The sequence below is a fragment of the Engraulis encrasicolus genome, chromosome 3 (assembly GCF_034702125.1).
Source record: "Engraulis encrasicolus isolate BLACKSEA-1 chromosome 3, IST_EnEncr_1.0, whole genome shotgun sequence".
Lineage (NCBI taxonomy): Eukaryota > Metazoa > Chordata > Actinopteri > Clupeiformes > Engraulidae > Engraulis > Engraulis encrasicolus.
Genome location: NC_085859.1, coordinates 32986877 through 33003465, shown reverse-complemented (window position 1 = coordinate 33003465; position 16589 = coordinate 32986877). Strand labels below are relative to the sequence as shown.

At 46.1% G+C, this 16589-nt stretch overlaps 1 protein-coding gene across 4 annotated transcripts in view; it reads left to right on the top strand.

Moving 5' to 3' along the window:
• pdzd2 (PDZ domain containing 2) overlaps positions 1 to 16589 on the top strand; it is a 177180-nt gene that overhangs the window by 81972 nt on the left and 78619 nt on the right. For all 4 annotated transcript variants that reach the window (XM_063195231.1, XM_063195232.1, XM_063195230.1 and 1 more), the window contains one exon: positions 11983 to 12529. In XM_063195231.1, the coding sequence (XP_063051301.1) occupies positions 11983 to 12529 (547 nt within the window). The remainder of the gene's footprint in view (positions 1 to 11982; positions 12530 to 16589) is intronic.

Below are 16589 nucleotides of genomic sequence, written 5' to 3'. Positions count from 1 at the left end.
AATACCTTTAAACTCAAATGATCCTTACCAGTTCTGTTACAAATCAAATTAAGACACCTTTAAATTTGTTATAAATTTTGACACTAATCAACCACCATAATGGTTGACTAGCCTACAGTGAACCAAGAGCTCTGTTAACTCAGTCACTTAGACCTTAAACTTAACATTTACCTTTAAACATAAAATGTTGTGGGCACACACACACACACACACACACACACACACCCCAGTCCCAGCCGGCATATTAACTGAACCAAAGTTAGTTCTAACGTGGCAACGTTGCAGGCCTGATGCGTGGCTTGTGTTCGTAGTGGCCAACAACAGCCCCTTCACTCACGAGTGAGCCGACAATTAAGCGATACCTTATATCCAAACGTTCACGCGAAGTGCAGTCACTTAGCTGGCGATGTTCCCATGACGCTGGATGGCTTGTGTCGTCCTTCCAAACCTCGCGAATGCAAGCGCGAGCCGATGTTCTCACAGTCTTTGTCGGCGTAACGCGGTTCTCCCCTCCCAAAGCTTAGCATTCCGTGCTCGAACTCGCCGTCGGATTTACTCAGATTCAGGAGCGTAAACTTGGGTGTTCACAAAGTCTATGAAGCAAAGTTCACACACCCATTACCTAAACTTCAACAACTGCTAAATAATACAACTTAAGTTTGTCACAGTACTCATTTTCGTTGCCCCTTGTTCCAGTGCTTCTTCCGAGGGGAAAAGAGAGCTTCCTCGCTTCGCAATGTCCTTTTTCCCAACTCCCCTCACGATGACCCTTCAACTCTCAAGTCATCATACATTCGGAAATATCAAATGAAATTATAAAACGTTTGCAGGAAACACATTATTCAAACAATGAGCTTACATTTACATCTCACTTCTCCAATGACATGTTTACATTGTAGTTACAAGCATTAGTTTAAACATTTCTACCAAATGTTAGAAACAGCACTACACTACCCATAGTTCCTTTCTGTTAACCAAAGTGTGAGTCTTGGTTTTACCACATTTTTAGATGCACAATATTTATTCCTTTTTTTAAAACCTAATATTTCTCTAGTTATGAGTTTGAATGGACTACATTGATGAACTATTTTAACCCAACTTATTTAGTTGTTGTTTTATTAAAGCGTTACACTCTCCCCCTTCAAAATACTAGCATGTCCTCATGCGACTTAAAGAAGAATAAAACCTCTACTCTCAGGGGCAGGATTTCTATGTGCACACTGAAAACACTGGGCCATTGGGTGACACCAGTAGGTCTTACATGTCTTTCTCTTTGACCGGGGGTTACTTATGTGAACAACCATGCCTCGATGAATTACAGTAAGCTGTCTATCAGCCTGTTTCCCAGGCTCATCATAGGTAAGTCGGGTCACAGGCTTTACTTGTCTTCTAGGGCGTTCTGAATGTACAGGTTCTTCACTGGGTGCTTCATCAGCTGAATCTTCTTCAACTGCTTCATTTCCAGATAGATGTTCTCCCCCTTCAGACTCCATGGCTACCGTGGGGTCTTGAAGTGGCCGGAGACTATTCTCCACCTCATCACCTAAAGGTATTTCCTCAAATTCTTCCAGGCCTTGGGCTTGGTCGGGCTCCGACTCAGGTAGCTGCTCATCTGGAGTGTCACCCTCTGTCGTCACAGGTGGTGGCAGCTGAAGTAACTCTCTAACCTCCTCCCTTGTAGGGAAATTGGGCCCTCCATAATCCTCATCTGATGAAGATTCTTCGAACTCAGCCTCGCCATCCTCATTTTCACTACCCCCAGGTCTGGTTGCGTTCTTTACAAGTTTCTGTCTAGACTGAGCTCTGGTCACAGGCCTGCGGAGCTTCTCTTTTGGATTCTCTGGCATCAACAACCTCACAGATTCTCCTATTGGCAGTAGGTGATCTCTGTGCAGTGTTCGTATACCTCCTGTTCCCCTTTCAGGCCTCAAACGGTACACTGGCAGGTCTGGCAATTTCCGCATCACAATATATGGTAATGAATTCCATCTGTCTTGAAGCTTGTGCTTGCCAGTCAGTCCAAGATTCTTAATCAGCACTCGATCTCCTTCCTCTAAAGTTTGATGTTTCACTTTCTTGTCATACTGCTTTTTGTTCCTTTCATGACTCTTTTGTGATGACTCCAAAGCTAATTTGTATGCATTCTGGAGCTCTTTCTTCATATTTTCCACATACTGCTGATACTTCACTGGTCCTTCGCTCTCAGCAGAGGTATTAAAACAGATGTCAATAGGTAACCGGGCTTCTCTACCAAACATGAGAACGTAAGGTGAGAAACCGGTAGCCTCGTTCTTGGTACAATTGTACGCATGAACCAACTGACTGATGTTTTGACTCCATCGTGACCTCTTGGCAGGGTCCAAAGTTCCCAACATGGATAACAAAGTCCTGTTGAATCGTTCTGGCTGTGCATCACCTTGTGGATGATAGGGTGAAGTGCGAGATTTGCGTACTCCAAGCATCCCAAGTAGCTCTTTGATGAGGCGGCTTTCAAAATCTCTGCCTTGGTCTGAATGGATGCGTGAAGGCAGTCCGTAATGCACGAAAAACTTTTCAAACAGGGTCTTAGCCACAGTTATGGCCCTTTGATCTCTGCAGGGGAATGCTTGGGCATAACGGGTAAAATGATCTGTAACCACTAGTACGTTTGCAATGCCTGCAGAATCGGGCTCAATAGACAAAAAGTCTATGCACACTAAATCTAGGGGCCCAGTACTTGTGATTTGACCCAGTGGGGCAGCTCTTTGCGCAAGTGTCTTCCGAGTGATGCACCTTCCACAATCCTTAACATACTTCTCAACATCAGACAACATGTATGGCCAATAGAACCTATCTTTGAGAAGTTCACTTGTCCTTTCGATTCCCAGATGACCTGCGTCATCATGGAGAGACTGCATGACCATATCATGGTACTGTTTGGGCAAAACAAACTGTTGTCTCTTGTCACCGGACTGTTTCTGCACTATCCTATATAAGAGGTGGTTCTTAATGATCAGCTTGGGACCTTGTCTCTGCAGTTTCGCTACAACTGGGTCAGTATTCTTGGCCATGAATTGCAATTGGCCAGCCTGAACAGCTCTTTTCACAGGGCCAATGGCTGGGTCTTGATCTTGGGCTTTCCTCAAGTCATTATGGCTCAATTGCTCCAGGTTGCCCATCTCCAACTGAGTTGGGCAGGCATAGGCAACAGGGATACTTTGGGAATGGGCCCCCAGTTGGTCAATAAGTCTCCTCTCTGCATGCTTGTCGGAAAGGGCTAACTGACAGATTGCTTTGACCCCATGTGGTGATATCTCTGTCCGGGACAACAAATCAGCATCAATGTTGTGTCGCCCTGGGCGATACTGGACAGTGAAATCGTAGGTGGCAAGGGCTGACAGCCACCTATGGCCTGTTGCGTTCAATTTGGCACTGGTTAAAACATACGTGAGCGGATTGTTATCCGTTCTCACAGTGAACTTGGCCCCATAAAGGTAATCGTGAAACTTGTCCACGACCGCCCACTTTAAGGCCAGAAATTCCAATTGGTGAATGGGGTAACGCTGCTCGGGACCACTTAACTTGCGGCTCGCAAATGCAACAGGCCTTAGCCCTTCAGGGTATTCTTGGTTAAGAACCGCGCCAAGGCCATTCAAGCTGGCATCAACATGTAGTACGTATGGCTTGGCGGGGTCAGCAAACGCCAACACTGGTGCATGAGTCAGGCAGTAAATGATGTCATAAAATGCCTTGGTGCACTCCTCATCCCAGCGTTCACCGAAAGGCTCCCCCTCTTTAAAGTAAGACTTATCAGGGGAGCTCGTGCATCCCTTCCTAACTGGCGGGTAACCCTTTGTGAGCTCTGTAAGAGGACGAACAATGGCGGAATAGTTCTTGATGAATCTGCGATAATATCCACAGAATCCGAGAAATGATCGCAACGACTTCAGATCAGTGGGCATTTTCCAGTTCTCCACAGCGATTACTTTCTCCGGATCTGAGGCTATTCCTGCAGCTGACACAATGTGGCCAACGTACTTCACTTGGGGCAGACAAAGTTGGCACTTGTCCAGGGATATCTTTAGGCCACATTCTTCTAATCGGTCAAGCACCTTGAGGAGCCTTTCCTCATGCTCCTCCAATGTCCGTCCAAATACAATTATATCGTCAAGGTAGACAATCACCTGTAGCAGATGCATGTCACCGACTGCTCTCTCCATCAATCGTTGGAATGTGGCGGGTGCGCCAGTGATTCCTTGTGGCATTCTCAGAAATTCATAAAATCCCAGAGGACAGATAAAAGCTGTTTTCTCTCTGTCCTCGGTGGACATAGGTATCTGGTAATATCCACTTCGTAAATCCAACACTGAGAACCAACAGCTGCCAGACAGACAATCTAACGCATCATCTATCCGTGGAGTGGTATACTGATCAGGAATTGTTCTGTTATTCAAGGTGCGATAATCAATGCACATGCGCACACTCCCATTTTTCTTCCTGACGATTACTATTGGAGATGCATAGGGACTCCTTGATTCCTTGATGATGCCTGCTGCCAATAGGTCTTTTAGGTGGCGACGCACATCGTCAATGTCAGCTTGGGCAATGCGCCTGGAACGTTCTCGAAATGGTCTAGGGTCATGAAGTCTGATGTGGTGCTCCACCCCCTTTGCAAGACCAACATCCCACTCATCCAATGAAAACACATTACCTCGTTTAGCCAACTTCTGACCTAACCTCTCCTTCCACGCCTCTGGCATAGGGGAATCACTGAAGTCAAACAGCTTTGCATCAAGAACTTCGCCAGACGGGGGTCTCGCTGCTGAGGTAACTGTATCAGTGGGGTACACATTTGCAATGATTGCTCCAGCTGGCATAGTGGCATCCTTCAGAGTCTCGTTTCTCAGTAAGACATTAAAACTGTTGGTATTCATGGAATGAGATGGTAGTACCACTGGCTGAATGATCACACCAGCTGGCAGACTAACACAAGGTGGCGTTTCGACCATGACTATGTCTCTTTTCAGGGGTTTCCTGCATTCGACTTTGCAAACCGCTGATCTTTCTCCCCTGGCTGGAATAGCTAAAGGGCCTGGTCCCATCCACTTCACCTCACCAATGGGTTCATCCATCTCCATCTCTTGTTCGGATTTCAACGTCGCCACTGGCGTCTGTGATAGGATTCTTAGAGAATGCGCCTGCATAGAATCATCAGGACCCTGGCACAAAGCCGCTAGACGGTGGAACAGGTTAGCATTGGTCCCAATGATAACAGGGATGTGGTCCGGACCGCTAGGCTCGGGACAGACCAGGGCCAACACAGAGATGGTCTCACATGCTCCGGTCAAAGTAGCTGGAAATTGCACATCCACTACTACATAGCCATGGTAGGGGTAGCTAGATGAACTCAAACCCCATATCGCTAGGCCAGTGATTGGGTGAATCGGGACTCCAGGTAAGAATGTCTTGTACCACTTGTCAAATATTATCGTTACTTGGGACCCACTGTCTAACAGTGCTTGGCACGTATGACCGTTTATCTTCACAGACATGGTGGAGGCAGGTCCTACCAACCCGGTTGGGAGACTGGTCACAGCTGGTTCACGAACATAACTCTTTCGGGAAAAAGCAGAACTGTTGGTTGCTGTCTGCATTTGGCTTGTCTCACCTTTGACTTTCTTGTGAGACCTAAGTAGCTTTCGGATAACCTCGGATGGATTTTCAGCTTCTTGACACCGGCTAGCAATGTGTCCATCGGCACCACATCGATAACAAAAGAAATCCCCACGATCAGCTGGCAACCAACTGCTATCGCTTTCTGTTGCAGCTGGCTGCTGGGTCTGCTTTCGTCTAGGTGCCGTGCTGCGATCTACTCTCATAACTGTCAATTGATGTTGTAATTGCTTAATTTGAGTCTGTAAGTCTGGTACCTCCATTTCCGACTGTGCAGTCGCAGAGGTGGAAGAATGCACACCTTTAGGCTCTGCTGCCTTAGGTGTTGCATGTGTCTTGTGGGATTCTTCCAGCTTAAGACGAAGCTCTCTGATCTCGGCTCTCAAAGCTTGGACTTCAGTTTGCTTTGGCTCAGAAACATCTTGAGGATGGACAGTTGTGGCTTTCACATTGATCTCGCGTCGCTTGGCCTCGTTCTCTTCTTCCTCACGAATTTCTTTCAGCAAATTCAAGAAAGTAGGAGGCGTTTGTTTTCTTTCCCTCAATCTTAACTGTAACAGCATCATGTCGGATTCTACTGCTCCTCTAATGAGCTGTTCAACTCTTGCTCTATCAGCTTGTGCAGCGGGGAGCCCCCCTTTCTGCACCACTTTTGTCAACGACTTCTCCATCCGGCGCAGGAACTCGGACAGAGTTTCTCCAGAATTTTGGCGGAGAAGTCGGAATGCAAAATACAGATCTTCGCCGGATTCTGAGGTCCCAAAGGCACTGTCCAAGGCTACTATATAATCTGCAGCACTGGCCTCATTGCTGGACAATCTAACAGCCTTCACTATCTCAAGAGCAGGACCCTTTAGGCTTTCCACGATACATTTTCGTTTTTCCTTTTCACTACAGTCACATTCCGATATCATGAGTTTAGCCTGCTCAATCCAATGTTCCATGCTTTCTTCTCCAGAAGGTGTGGGAACCACACCTGAAAAGACTCTTAACCGTTTATATGCGGTACCTTCATTGGAATTCTTGTTCTTTTCCAGAAGTTCTCCTATAGCCTGAATGACAGCTTCAGGTGAACTGGCAGGGAGGGGGGAGAGCAATGCCTTAGCATCGGCTAAAGATCTGCCTTCAGTATCTAGCAACCTCTTCAGCTTTGTTGCAAAGTCCTCAGGGGCGGGCGGACTACTTCCAACAAACTCGACCTTCCAAGCCTGCTCGCTGTCCTTTGGCAAAATTTCAGCTGGCACACGGCCTTGATCGAATGTCTCACGGCATTCACACAGTACCAATTGACTGTTGGTGGAGGGTTCAGACTTAGTAGCTCTGACACGAACTCTGCCAAAAAGTTTTACTGCTGCTGCTGTTTCTTCAATAAGTGCTACTTCAGCATCCGCAGGGACACCAATCAACAATATTGCCTTATCTGTTTGAATCATAGCATCATCACACCACTTCACAAGCTCCTCTTGTGAAATGGAACTGCTTCTTACCTCCATATTTCAAGTTCAAGGGGAAAATTTACAGAAAAAAAATATGTTTGAACAAATTTAAAACTACAGGGAAATCAACAAACCGCATCCCGGACGAGCCCCCATTTTGTGTAGCGCCCCCTAGCCGTTATCAAGTGCTAAAAGGACGAACCCCAGGTTCCTGTGATAGCCTGGATAAATATTTCAAGTTTGTTTCCTCCCTTAGTTAAGGTGTCTATTAAATATCTACCGCTATTTATCTTTACCAAGTGCCCTTGTATAAAGCTCCTAGACATGAACACTTACACCTCAGTAAATATACCATTAAACACACAAGTCAGTATTATATTTATAGTGGTTTATAGTGAATTTGAAAATAGTACTTAAATTGAAAACAAAACAAAAGTTATGATTACTAATACAAAATAATAATAAACCCAAAATATGTATTCCTTGAATACCTTTAAACTCAAATGATCCTTACCAGTTCTGTTACAAATCAAATTAAGACACCTTTAAATTTGTTATAAATTTTGACACTAATCAACCACCATAATGGTTGACTAGCCTACAGTGAACCAAGAGCTCTGTTAACTCAGTCACTTAGACCTTAAACTTAACATTTACCTTTACACATAAAATGTTGTGGGCCCACACACACACACGCACATTCACACACACACCCCAGTCCCAGCCGGCATATTAACTGAACCAAAGTTAGTTCTAACGTGGCAACGTTGCAGGCCTGATGCGTGGCTTGTGTTCGTAGTGGCCAACAACAGCCCCTTCACTCACGAGTGAGCCGATAATTAAGCGATACCTTATATCCAAACGTTCACGCGAAGTGCAGTCACTTAGCTGGCGATGTTCCCATGACGCTGGATGGCTTGTGTCGTCCTTCCAAACCTCGCGAATGCAAGCGCGAGCCGATGTTCTCACAGTCTTTGTCGGCGTAACGCGGTTCTCCCCTCCCAAAGCTTAGCATTCCGTGCTCGAACTCGCCGTCGGATTTACTCAGATTCAGGAGCGTAAACTTGGGTGTTCACAAAGTCTATGAAGCAAAGTTCACACACCCATTACCTAAACTTCGACAACTGCTACATAATACAACTTAAGTTTGTCACAATACTCATTTTCGTTGCCCCTTGTTCCAGTGCTTGTTCCGAGGGGAAAAGAGAGCTTCCTCGCTTCGCAATGTCCTTTTCCCAACTCCCCTCACGATGACCCTTCAACTCTCAAGTCATCATACATTCGGAAATATCAAATGAAATTATAAAACGTTTGCAGGAAACACATTATTCAAACAATGAGCTTACATTTACATCTCACTTCTCCAATGACATGTTTACATTGTAGTTACAAGCATTAGTTTAAACATTTCTACCAAATGTTAGAAACAGCACTACACTACCCATAGTTCCTTTCTGTTAACCAAAGTGTGAGTCTTGGTTTTACCACATTTTTAGATGCACAATATTTATTCCTTTTTTTAAAAAACCTAATATTTCTCTAGTTATGAGTTTGAATGGACTACATTGATGAACTATTTTAACCCAACTTATTTAGTTGTTGTTTTATTAAAGCGTTACACACTGATTACTGATCGGTTTTTGTTTTGTTTTTATTTTTGGCCCACATTGTGAAGTTTTATGGTCTGATAAAGTCTCTTTCAGCCAATCGGCAATTTCCAAACAAACAAAACAAGAAGTATTTTCTTCTCAACCTCTCACAAGTCTGCCTGGAGCGACCAAACAATGTTTATTTTGGTGTCACCAATTATTCTGCGGCCAGTCCACTCACTCTTTTGTTACGATCAGGTTTTGCCCTCAACCTTGTCTGTCTGTGTCTGGCCGGCGTTGGCTTCTTTTTTTGTCGGCTGTAAGCAATTGCTTTGTCAGGCCTGTCCTGTGCGTCATGGTGGCTGCCTGGCGTGCATCACTATTCTCTGCACCACCAGAGAATATTGTCCCCTGGCGGCTAGGCTTTTTTGTGTGTGTTTTTTGTCCCACATTGTGGCCAGACTGGGGTCCTCCTCTGTGTGGTGTGTCTCTCTCTTTCTCTCTTTCTCTCTTTCTCTCTCTCTCTCTCTCTCTCTCTCTCTCTCTCTCTCTCTCTCTCTCTCTCTCTCTCTCTCTCTCTGCCATCCCCCCATCCCTCCCTCTCCCCCCACCTCTCTCTCTCTCCCGTGCTCTCTCTGTGTGTTTGTGTGTGTATGTGCGTGTGCGTGTGCGTGTGTGTGTGTGTGTGTGTGTGTTTGTGTGTGTGTGTGTGTGCGTGTGCGTGTTCGTGCGCGTGTGCGTGTGCGTGAGTGCATGCATGTGTGCGTGTGTGTTTGTGTTTACTGTCTGAGCTGGAGGAGCATGCTGCTGCTTTTGAGCATCCAGAGTTTGTGTCTGAACGATGATGAGAAGAGGAGGACACCACGCTGGAGGAGAGAGAGGTTGAGAGTAAGGATAGACCAATATATATATCGGTATCGGGCCGATATTTGCATTTTTTAAGTGTATCGTTATCGGCCGATACACGTGTGTTTTTGGCCGATACGCAATATTTATTATTTTATGGGTTTTTTTTTAAAGCACCAAGACACTTTATTTTTTCATTACTTGATTGTTAGACATTACTTGACTGTTAGAGTGGGTGTTTAAATGTTACAAGTTCTACCTCAATTTGATAATGTTAAAGGAATGTTTATTTTTAACGTGAGACCTGGAATATTTGACATTTTTTAACCTTTATTTAAACCCATATCGGCCCCAAATATCGGGTTTCGGAAATCGGGTATCGGCCAAGGGTGATGAAAAAAAATTGGTATCGCATTAGCGATTAAAAGACGGTCGACCCCTAGTTGAGATACTGTAGAGATACTGTAGATAGATTGAGAAAAGTGAGAGAAATGGACAAATAGAGGGAAGTGTAGAAAGAGGGGGAAGGATGAGGTACTCTGCAATCAGGCTGCTGACGGACTGAAGGCTGTTAGTGTGCACTCATCCTAAGCTTAGTTCAAGGTGTGTATTCCACTTTTGCTGTACTGCATGATATCAGGATAACCAGCTGTAGAAAATGGCCTTGTGTTTCAGTGTTTCTGCTCTCTATGACCTTGGTCTGACATCCTTAACGCGAGTCTTTCACTTGCTTGCCTGTTTGGACTGGTGGTGTGTGGGTCGGATCTCTTTAGGCAGATTTGACTTGGGCACCTGGTGTAGGGGTGTCTGAAAAACAGGATGACACACGCACGCACGCACGCACACACACACACACACACACACACACACACACACACACACACACACACACACACACACACACACACACACACACACACACACACACACACACACACACACACACACACACACACACACACACACACACAAACAAACACACGCACAGTTTCTGTGTCTGACACAGTAACTACACCTTTACTATCAAGGCAGCTTGTCACTGTGAATTACCCTTTCTGCGAAAGACAATGCTTTTATAGGTTTTTGTGCGCTTTAATGTATGTTAGACAAGAAGATCCACAAATCATTAACCCTTTGAAGTTGCTTCGTATTGTGTTCGCAAAAGTTAATTATTACCTGAAATGGAATGGTCACACTTTCTTATCAAAGTTTTAAGCAGTTCTCGTTTTATGAGGTCCCCACCTCTTTGTTGGCCAGGTTAATCTCTGCAACAATGGAGTTAGGAAAGTTAGCTAAGTCCAAGGAACAATAAGCAATTCAGGGGGAAATTATGGAGAGAGAGAGAGAGAGAGAGAGAGAGAGAGAGAGAGAGAGAGAGAGAAAGAGAGAAATGAGCAAGAGGAAGCAAGTTCAAACACTGCCATTCATAATTACAACATTGAGCTCAGCGTCTCAAGGTCAGTCCAGGGCACCCCCACCCCCTCCCACCCCCCTCGTGGGAAACACCATTTTTCATCTGCATATTCATTTCAAGGGCAATATCAGCGACATCATTTCCCATTCTCCTCCAGTTCCTCTCTCCCCTGTCCTGTCCTGCTTGTCTAGACGGGAGTTTGGCAGCGTACCGAGCTGGCTTCCCTTGTATTTATTACGCTTCCTGTTATAGGGTTTTTTTCTGTTGCCCGGAGAGGTCTTCAATAAAGCTCCAAGCAGCACATTGCTTGGCCGTGAGGTATTTGTTTTGCAACCGTCGAGGCATTATGTAAGCCATTGATGACAATCTCACACTGTAAAACATTGCAAGCCAGTTAAATTGAAAAAAGTAAATTGCCCTGCTGCCTTACGTTTATAAGTTAACTCAACTTGAGGCTTATATTTGTGTCAACTCAGAATTCAAAGTCTCACGTTGAGGTAACTTAAGGCAGCAGGGCAACTTGTGTTTTTAAGTTTAACTGGCTTGCAGTGTTTTACATCTTCGACAGGTGCATGCCCTGGCTACAGTCTTTTCCGTAATTCCCATCATCCACAGTCCCACACTCAGCTGTTGGTGCCCTAGCCATTGTAGCACACAATAGGGTAGAGTAGGCCAAGGTACACATGGAGGAATGGGAGTCGATTTGTCTGCTTTGACTCCTTTTTGGATATTTCAGCAGAATGGTGGTCTGGTTCTAGTTGGGTAGCCTGAAAAAGATGGAATGTGTTTCTTTCTGAAATTTAGGCACGCTCAATTGAATCAGAATCAGTAATCCGTTTGTTTTCTCCAAAAAGATTTTTATTGTTGAATCCATGAATGTCCAAATAAATAAAATTGCTTTGACTACCGTGAAGTGACGATGGTGGTAAATGAAAATGTTTCAGTTGTCCAAGAATGCTGTAACTTGAGGTTGAAGTTCTAAATGTTCTCCCTATTCTCCCTATTCTCTCTCTCTCTCTCTCTCTCTCTCTCTCTCTCTCTGCAGTTACCTGGCAGATCAGTGCTGGAATGGCGGCTGCATCTACCTGATCATGTTGCGGAGGATTAAGCGGAAGGCCCCCCTTCCTCCGTGCAGCAATGGCAGCGTCCCTGGCGGTGGTGGTGGCAGGGGTGGTGGTGGTGGAGTTGCTGTGTCCGTGGCCGACCCCCCCACCTCCGAACGCCGCCCCAGCAGCATCCCCAGCGAGACGGTGGGCAGCCCCGTGATGAACGGCAAGCGCACGCGCAAGTTCGGCGTCATCTCCCGCTCCTCCTGCGGCCGGGACAGCAAGGACAGCCGCGACTTCGAGCACGAGAATGGCTACGCGTCCACCGAGACGGAGGCCACGCCCTCGGAGCCCAGCGTCTCGCCCATGGACACGCCCACCCCCACGGACGAGGGCCGCATCATTGGCACACCCGGCACCCCTCCCTTCTTCCCGCTGCCCAATCACATGGCCATAGGCAGCACAGCCACCCTGCCGGCCCGCCCCCGCGCCCGCCTCTCCGAGGGCTACAAGACGGAGTCTCTCAACAGCGAGCCCTCCTGCCAGGTGAGATGCTCATCATGCCCGGGATACATACCTGCACACCAATTTGGCCAAGCTAAGCAAACGTTGCCATTCATTCCTTTGAGGGAGACGAAGGCAAGCAAACAGGAGCAGGAGTCAGATGTTATGGGCCAAACAAAAATTCAGCCATCTTGAATTCAGCCATCTTGAAAGTGTTGGCCACCAAAATCTAAACAGTTATCCGTACTGCTACGTATGCTACGGATGTAATTACAACACTAGTAGTGGCACATTAAGCAGGTGTATACTGGTGCTGTAATTACATTCTTAACTCTTACGTCTACTTCTACTTTGTACATCTCTAAGTAGGTTATTCAACCTATTATAATGTTTCTAAAGATGTAGCAGTTCATCTTGCAATGAGGTCACTTCTGGCTCTCTTCACTCATTTAACTTGTATACTTCTGTTAAACTCCATGACATTTCAGACTAGCTGTTAGTCTAAGGGCCTCCATCTGTGTCTAATCCCCCCAAAAGGGAAAAAATACAATGTGTGTGTGTGTGTGTGCATGCGTGAGAGAGAGAGAGAGAGAGAGAGAGAGGGGGAGAGAAAGAGAGAGAGAGAGAGAGAGAGAGGGAGAAAGACAGAGACAGACAGAGAGAGAGAGAGAGAGAGAGAGACAGAGAGAGGGAGAAAGACAGAGACAGACAGAGAGAGAGAGAGAGAGAGAGAGACAGAGACAGACAGAGAGAGAGAGAGGGTACAAGCTAAGCTAGTATGTCTATGTTCAGCCATGGTTACAGTATGACCCCCGATCCTCCTGCCTCCAGACTCTTTCACTCCACCATGCACCATGCTGTCTGTTCATGACCACCCTCCAGTGATGGATATGAACCCCTACCCGACCTTTTACCAACTGTCTACATTCGAGTGGTGGACAAGCTATAAATAACATCTGCCTGGTGGGATGGCCTCCCTCACCTCAGGCTCGAGAGAGAGAGAGAGAGAGAGAGAGAGAGAGAGAGAGAGAGAGAGAGAGAGAGACAGAGAGAGACAGAGAGAGACAGAGAGAGACAGAGAGATAGAGAGAGTGTGAAAGAGAGAGAGAGAGAGGTGCTCCGTCTGTGAGGGATGGAGGAGGAGGCTAATTTGTAGTTGGGGCCCAGTGCTGCTGCTGTGGTAGTAGTGGCTGGTGGTGAATAGTGGATGGTGGATGATGGTGGCGGCCCCTTGCATGTGCGAGCATGTGTTTCTCATCTGGGGACTGGGAGGGCTGCAGAGGTTGAGTTTGGCCCCAGGGAGGCTTCCACTGGCTCAACGTCCCTGATCCCCATATGGGGGCCAGCGATGGGATGCGGTGGGATCTTCAATGGCAGGCAAGCAGGCTGGTGGTGGATGGGTGGATGGTGGTGGATGTGTGTGTGTGTGTGTGTGTGTGTGTGTGTGTGTGTGTGTGTGTGTGTGTGTGTGTGTGTGTGTGTGTGTGTGTGTGTGTGTGTGTGTGTGTGTGTTTGTGTGTGTGTATGTGTGTAAGCAGGCTGGTGGTGGATGGGTGGATGGTGGTGGATGTGTGTGTGTGTGTGTGTGTGTGTGTGTGTGTGTGTGTGTGTGTGTGTGTGTGTGTGTATGTGTGTGTGTGTGTGTGTGTGTGTGTGTGTGTGTGTGTGTGTGAGGTGGATGGGTGGCTGGTGGAGGCCACAGGCTGAGGCAGCAGGGACTGTAGAAAGGAGGCCACTGCCACAGCTGTCACTAGCCAGAAAGCAGATGCCTGCAAGTGCCTGTGGTGGACCATGTCAGGGAGGGAAAGAGCAAACGCTGGCGCTGGCCATTGGCCAGTGACTCCTCCAGATCTGTTTTTGTGGATTTGGACCACATTAGGCCCTGATTTAGCCCGGACCCGTTCGGCGGCACGGCACCTGTGTCGTCTCTCTCATCTGGCCTTGACTTCAGATCTGAGTTGGTTAAGAATCAGTCCTGAATAAAAGCTTTGCTGTGGCAGGACTTTGGCCATGAGCATATTCAGTGCATAGAAGAGTCCCCCCTCTGTGTTTCCAGAGGTCTGTCTGAGGAACCACATTAGTATATGGGGGCCCCCATAGTCAGGTCATGTTTTCCTCTTTTCCACTAACGTTTTTCTGGTTGGCCTGCAGCTCAGCACAACGCAACTCGGCCACCACTTTTTGCTTTACGATTAAGCTGTGTTGTGCCTATAAGAAAAGAAAAATTGGCGGGCAAGTTGCGCTGTGAAAAACATTAGTGGAAAAGAGGCATTTGTTGGGAACCACATTAGAGAGTGAAAGAGAGGTATTGGGTGTTCAGGATGGTGAGTGATCAAGGCTCTGCACTGCTGTAATGTCTTGACTGGTTTCTTGGATTGGTAATAAATACAGTACATGCTCTTCTTCAGAAAGCTTTTAGTTAAGCTCAGGTGCTGTTTGCACCATATATTTACAGCTCATTTATGGGAGTTGATATATTATTGTGAAAGCTATTCTGTTTTTTATGTTACATGAGTTTTTGAGAAGAGTGTGTCGCAATGGACGCGGTTTCATTGGTGATATCATCAACCTCCCTCCTTGCTTTTCTTGTTTTTGTTTTGAGTATTTGTTCTTTCCTGTCGACATGTGTTTGCATGACAACCCTGAAGATTAAGATGTTGCGACATCGCCTTTGCATGACTCAACACTGTAGAAGTTAATCCTGCTGCTGTGCTCCTTGATCCAACTCTGTTTGTGCAGACGAAAGTAAAACAGGAGCTGCACATGTTGTCAATCACTTGAAGGGACACTGTGCAGGAAATGGTCAAAAAAGGTGCTATGCTGCTCATTGAAAATGTGTCGCCTATTGCCAAATTTGACCTTTTCATGATAGCTTACTAAGTAATGAACTAATATTTTCTAGTATGGCCCAAGTACAGTCATTTTTGCAGCTAAAAATGGCTATTTCTGGACATTCAAAATGGCGGACCATGGAGAAGATCCCCATTTTCATGTATGAAAAATGCAATTTTTCCAGTCATAATGAATACTTAGAATTTCGTGGTGGTGGTAAATATTCATGACAAAGGTAACATTAGTGAATGGGTCGCATGAATTCTGTAAATAAACAACTAACAATCTCACACAGTGTCCCTTTAACTTGAATATTTAGTGATATACTGTACACTATAGGAAGTGAGATGAAATGACCTCATCCCTTTCATAAGCTGGAGCCCATAAGTCTGAGGTATTATCCGACGTGGAACTTATGTGGGCTTAAATCATTTGCCCGAGTGGAGCACAGCAACTATTCCGCTGTCTGCTGGACTGGTGAGTTTGTAAACCAGACCTCATCAAAACTTTAGGTGCTGTTTCCACATAGCAGGATATTTTCTCCTGTTTAGGAAACGCAAGATGGAGATAAACATGAAAACTCCAGAAGGCCAAAACCAATGTTAACAGGAGAAAAAAAATCCACATCCTCCTACGTGGAAACAGCTCCTTACTTGTAAGAGAAATCTACCTGTCCTTTTAGCTATTCCAATATTCCAACTAATTTCAGCTCTGTCAGAGTTCGAAATTCATCTGGAGCAGGCAGGCTATGACTGTCGCCCTTCCTCCCCTGATCTCCTGGTTACACAACCAGTACTATGCGTGCACTTTGGGAAGCAGAGAAAAAATCCATCATCACGCACGGCTAGTCCTTCAAGGATCACTGTTATGTTTTGTCATGCATAAACCCTGATTATGAGTCACCATTATAACTCACCATTCATATGGTGTGCAGCAAAAACAGGCCATGTCACTCCAGTGGAGGAGGCGTGGGAATGAAATGAGCAGCCCTTGATATCAACACCAGCTCTCCTCCTTTCCTCCTCAATGTCAGTTGTCTCTGATTCACCTCCGCCCCTTAGGGCTGTATAGAGTTTGGCCTGCCGCCACCACCCCAGCCTGTCAAACTAGACTACAACATGAAAAGTATAGTCTTGAACTAACGGTTGGCGGTCAAACCAGTCCAGCTCCAACTGTTAACCCGCACGCGAGGGCCCAGGACATCTGGGTCATCTCCTTGCTAAGCCTTCACAATGACGTGATAGACAGATTCAAATGGGGAGAAAACAGA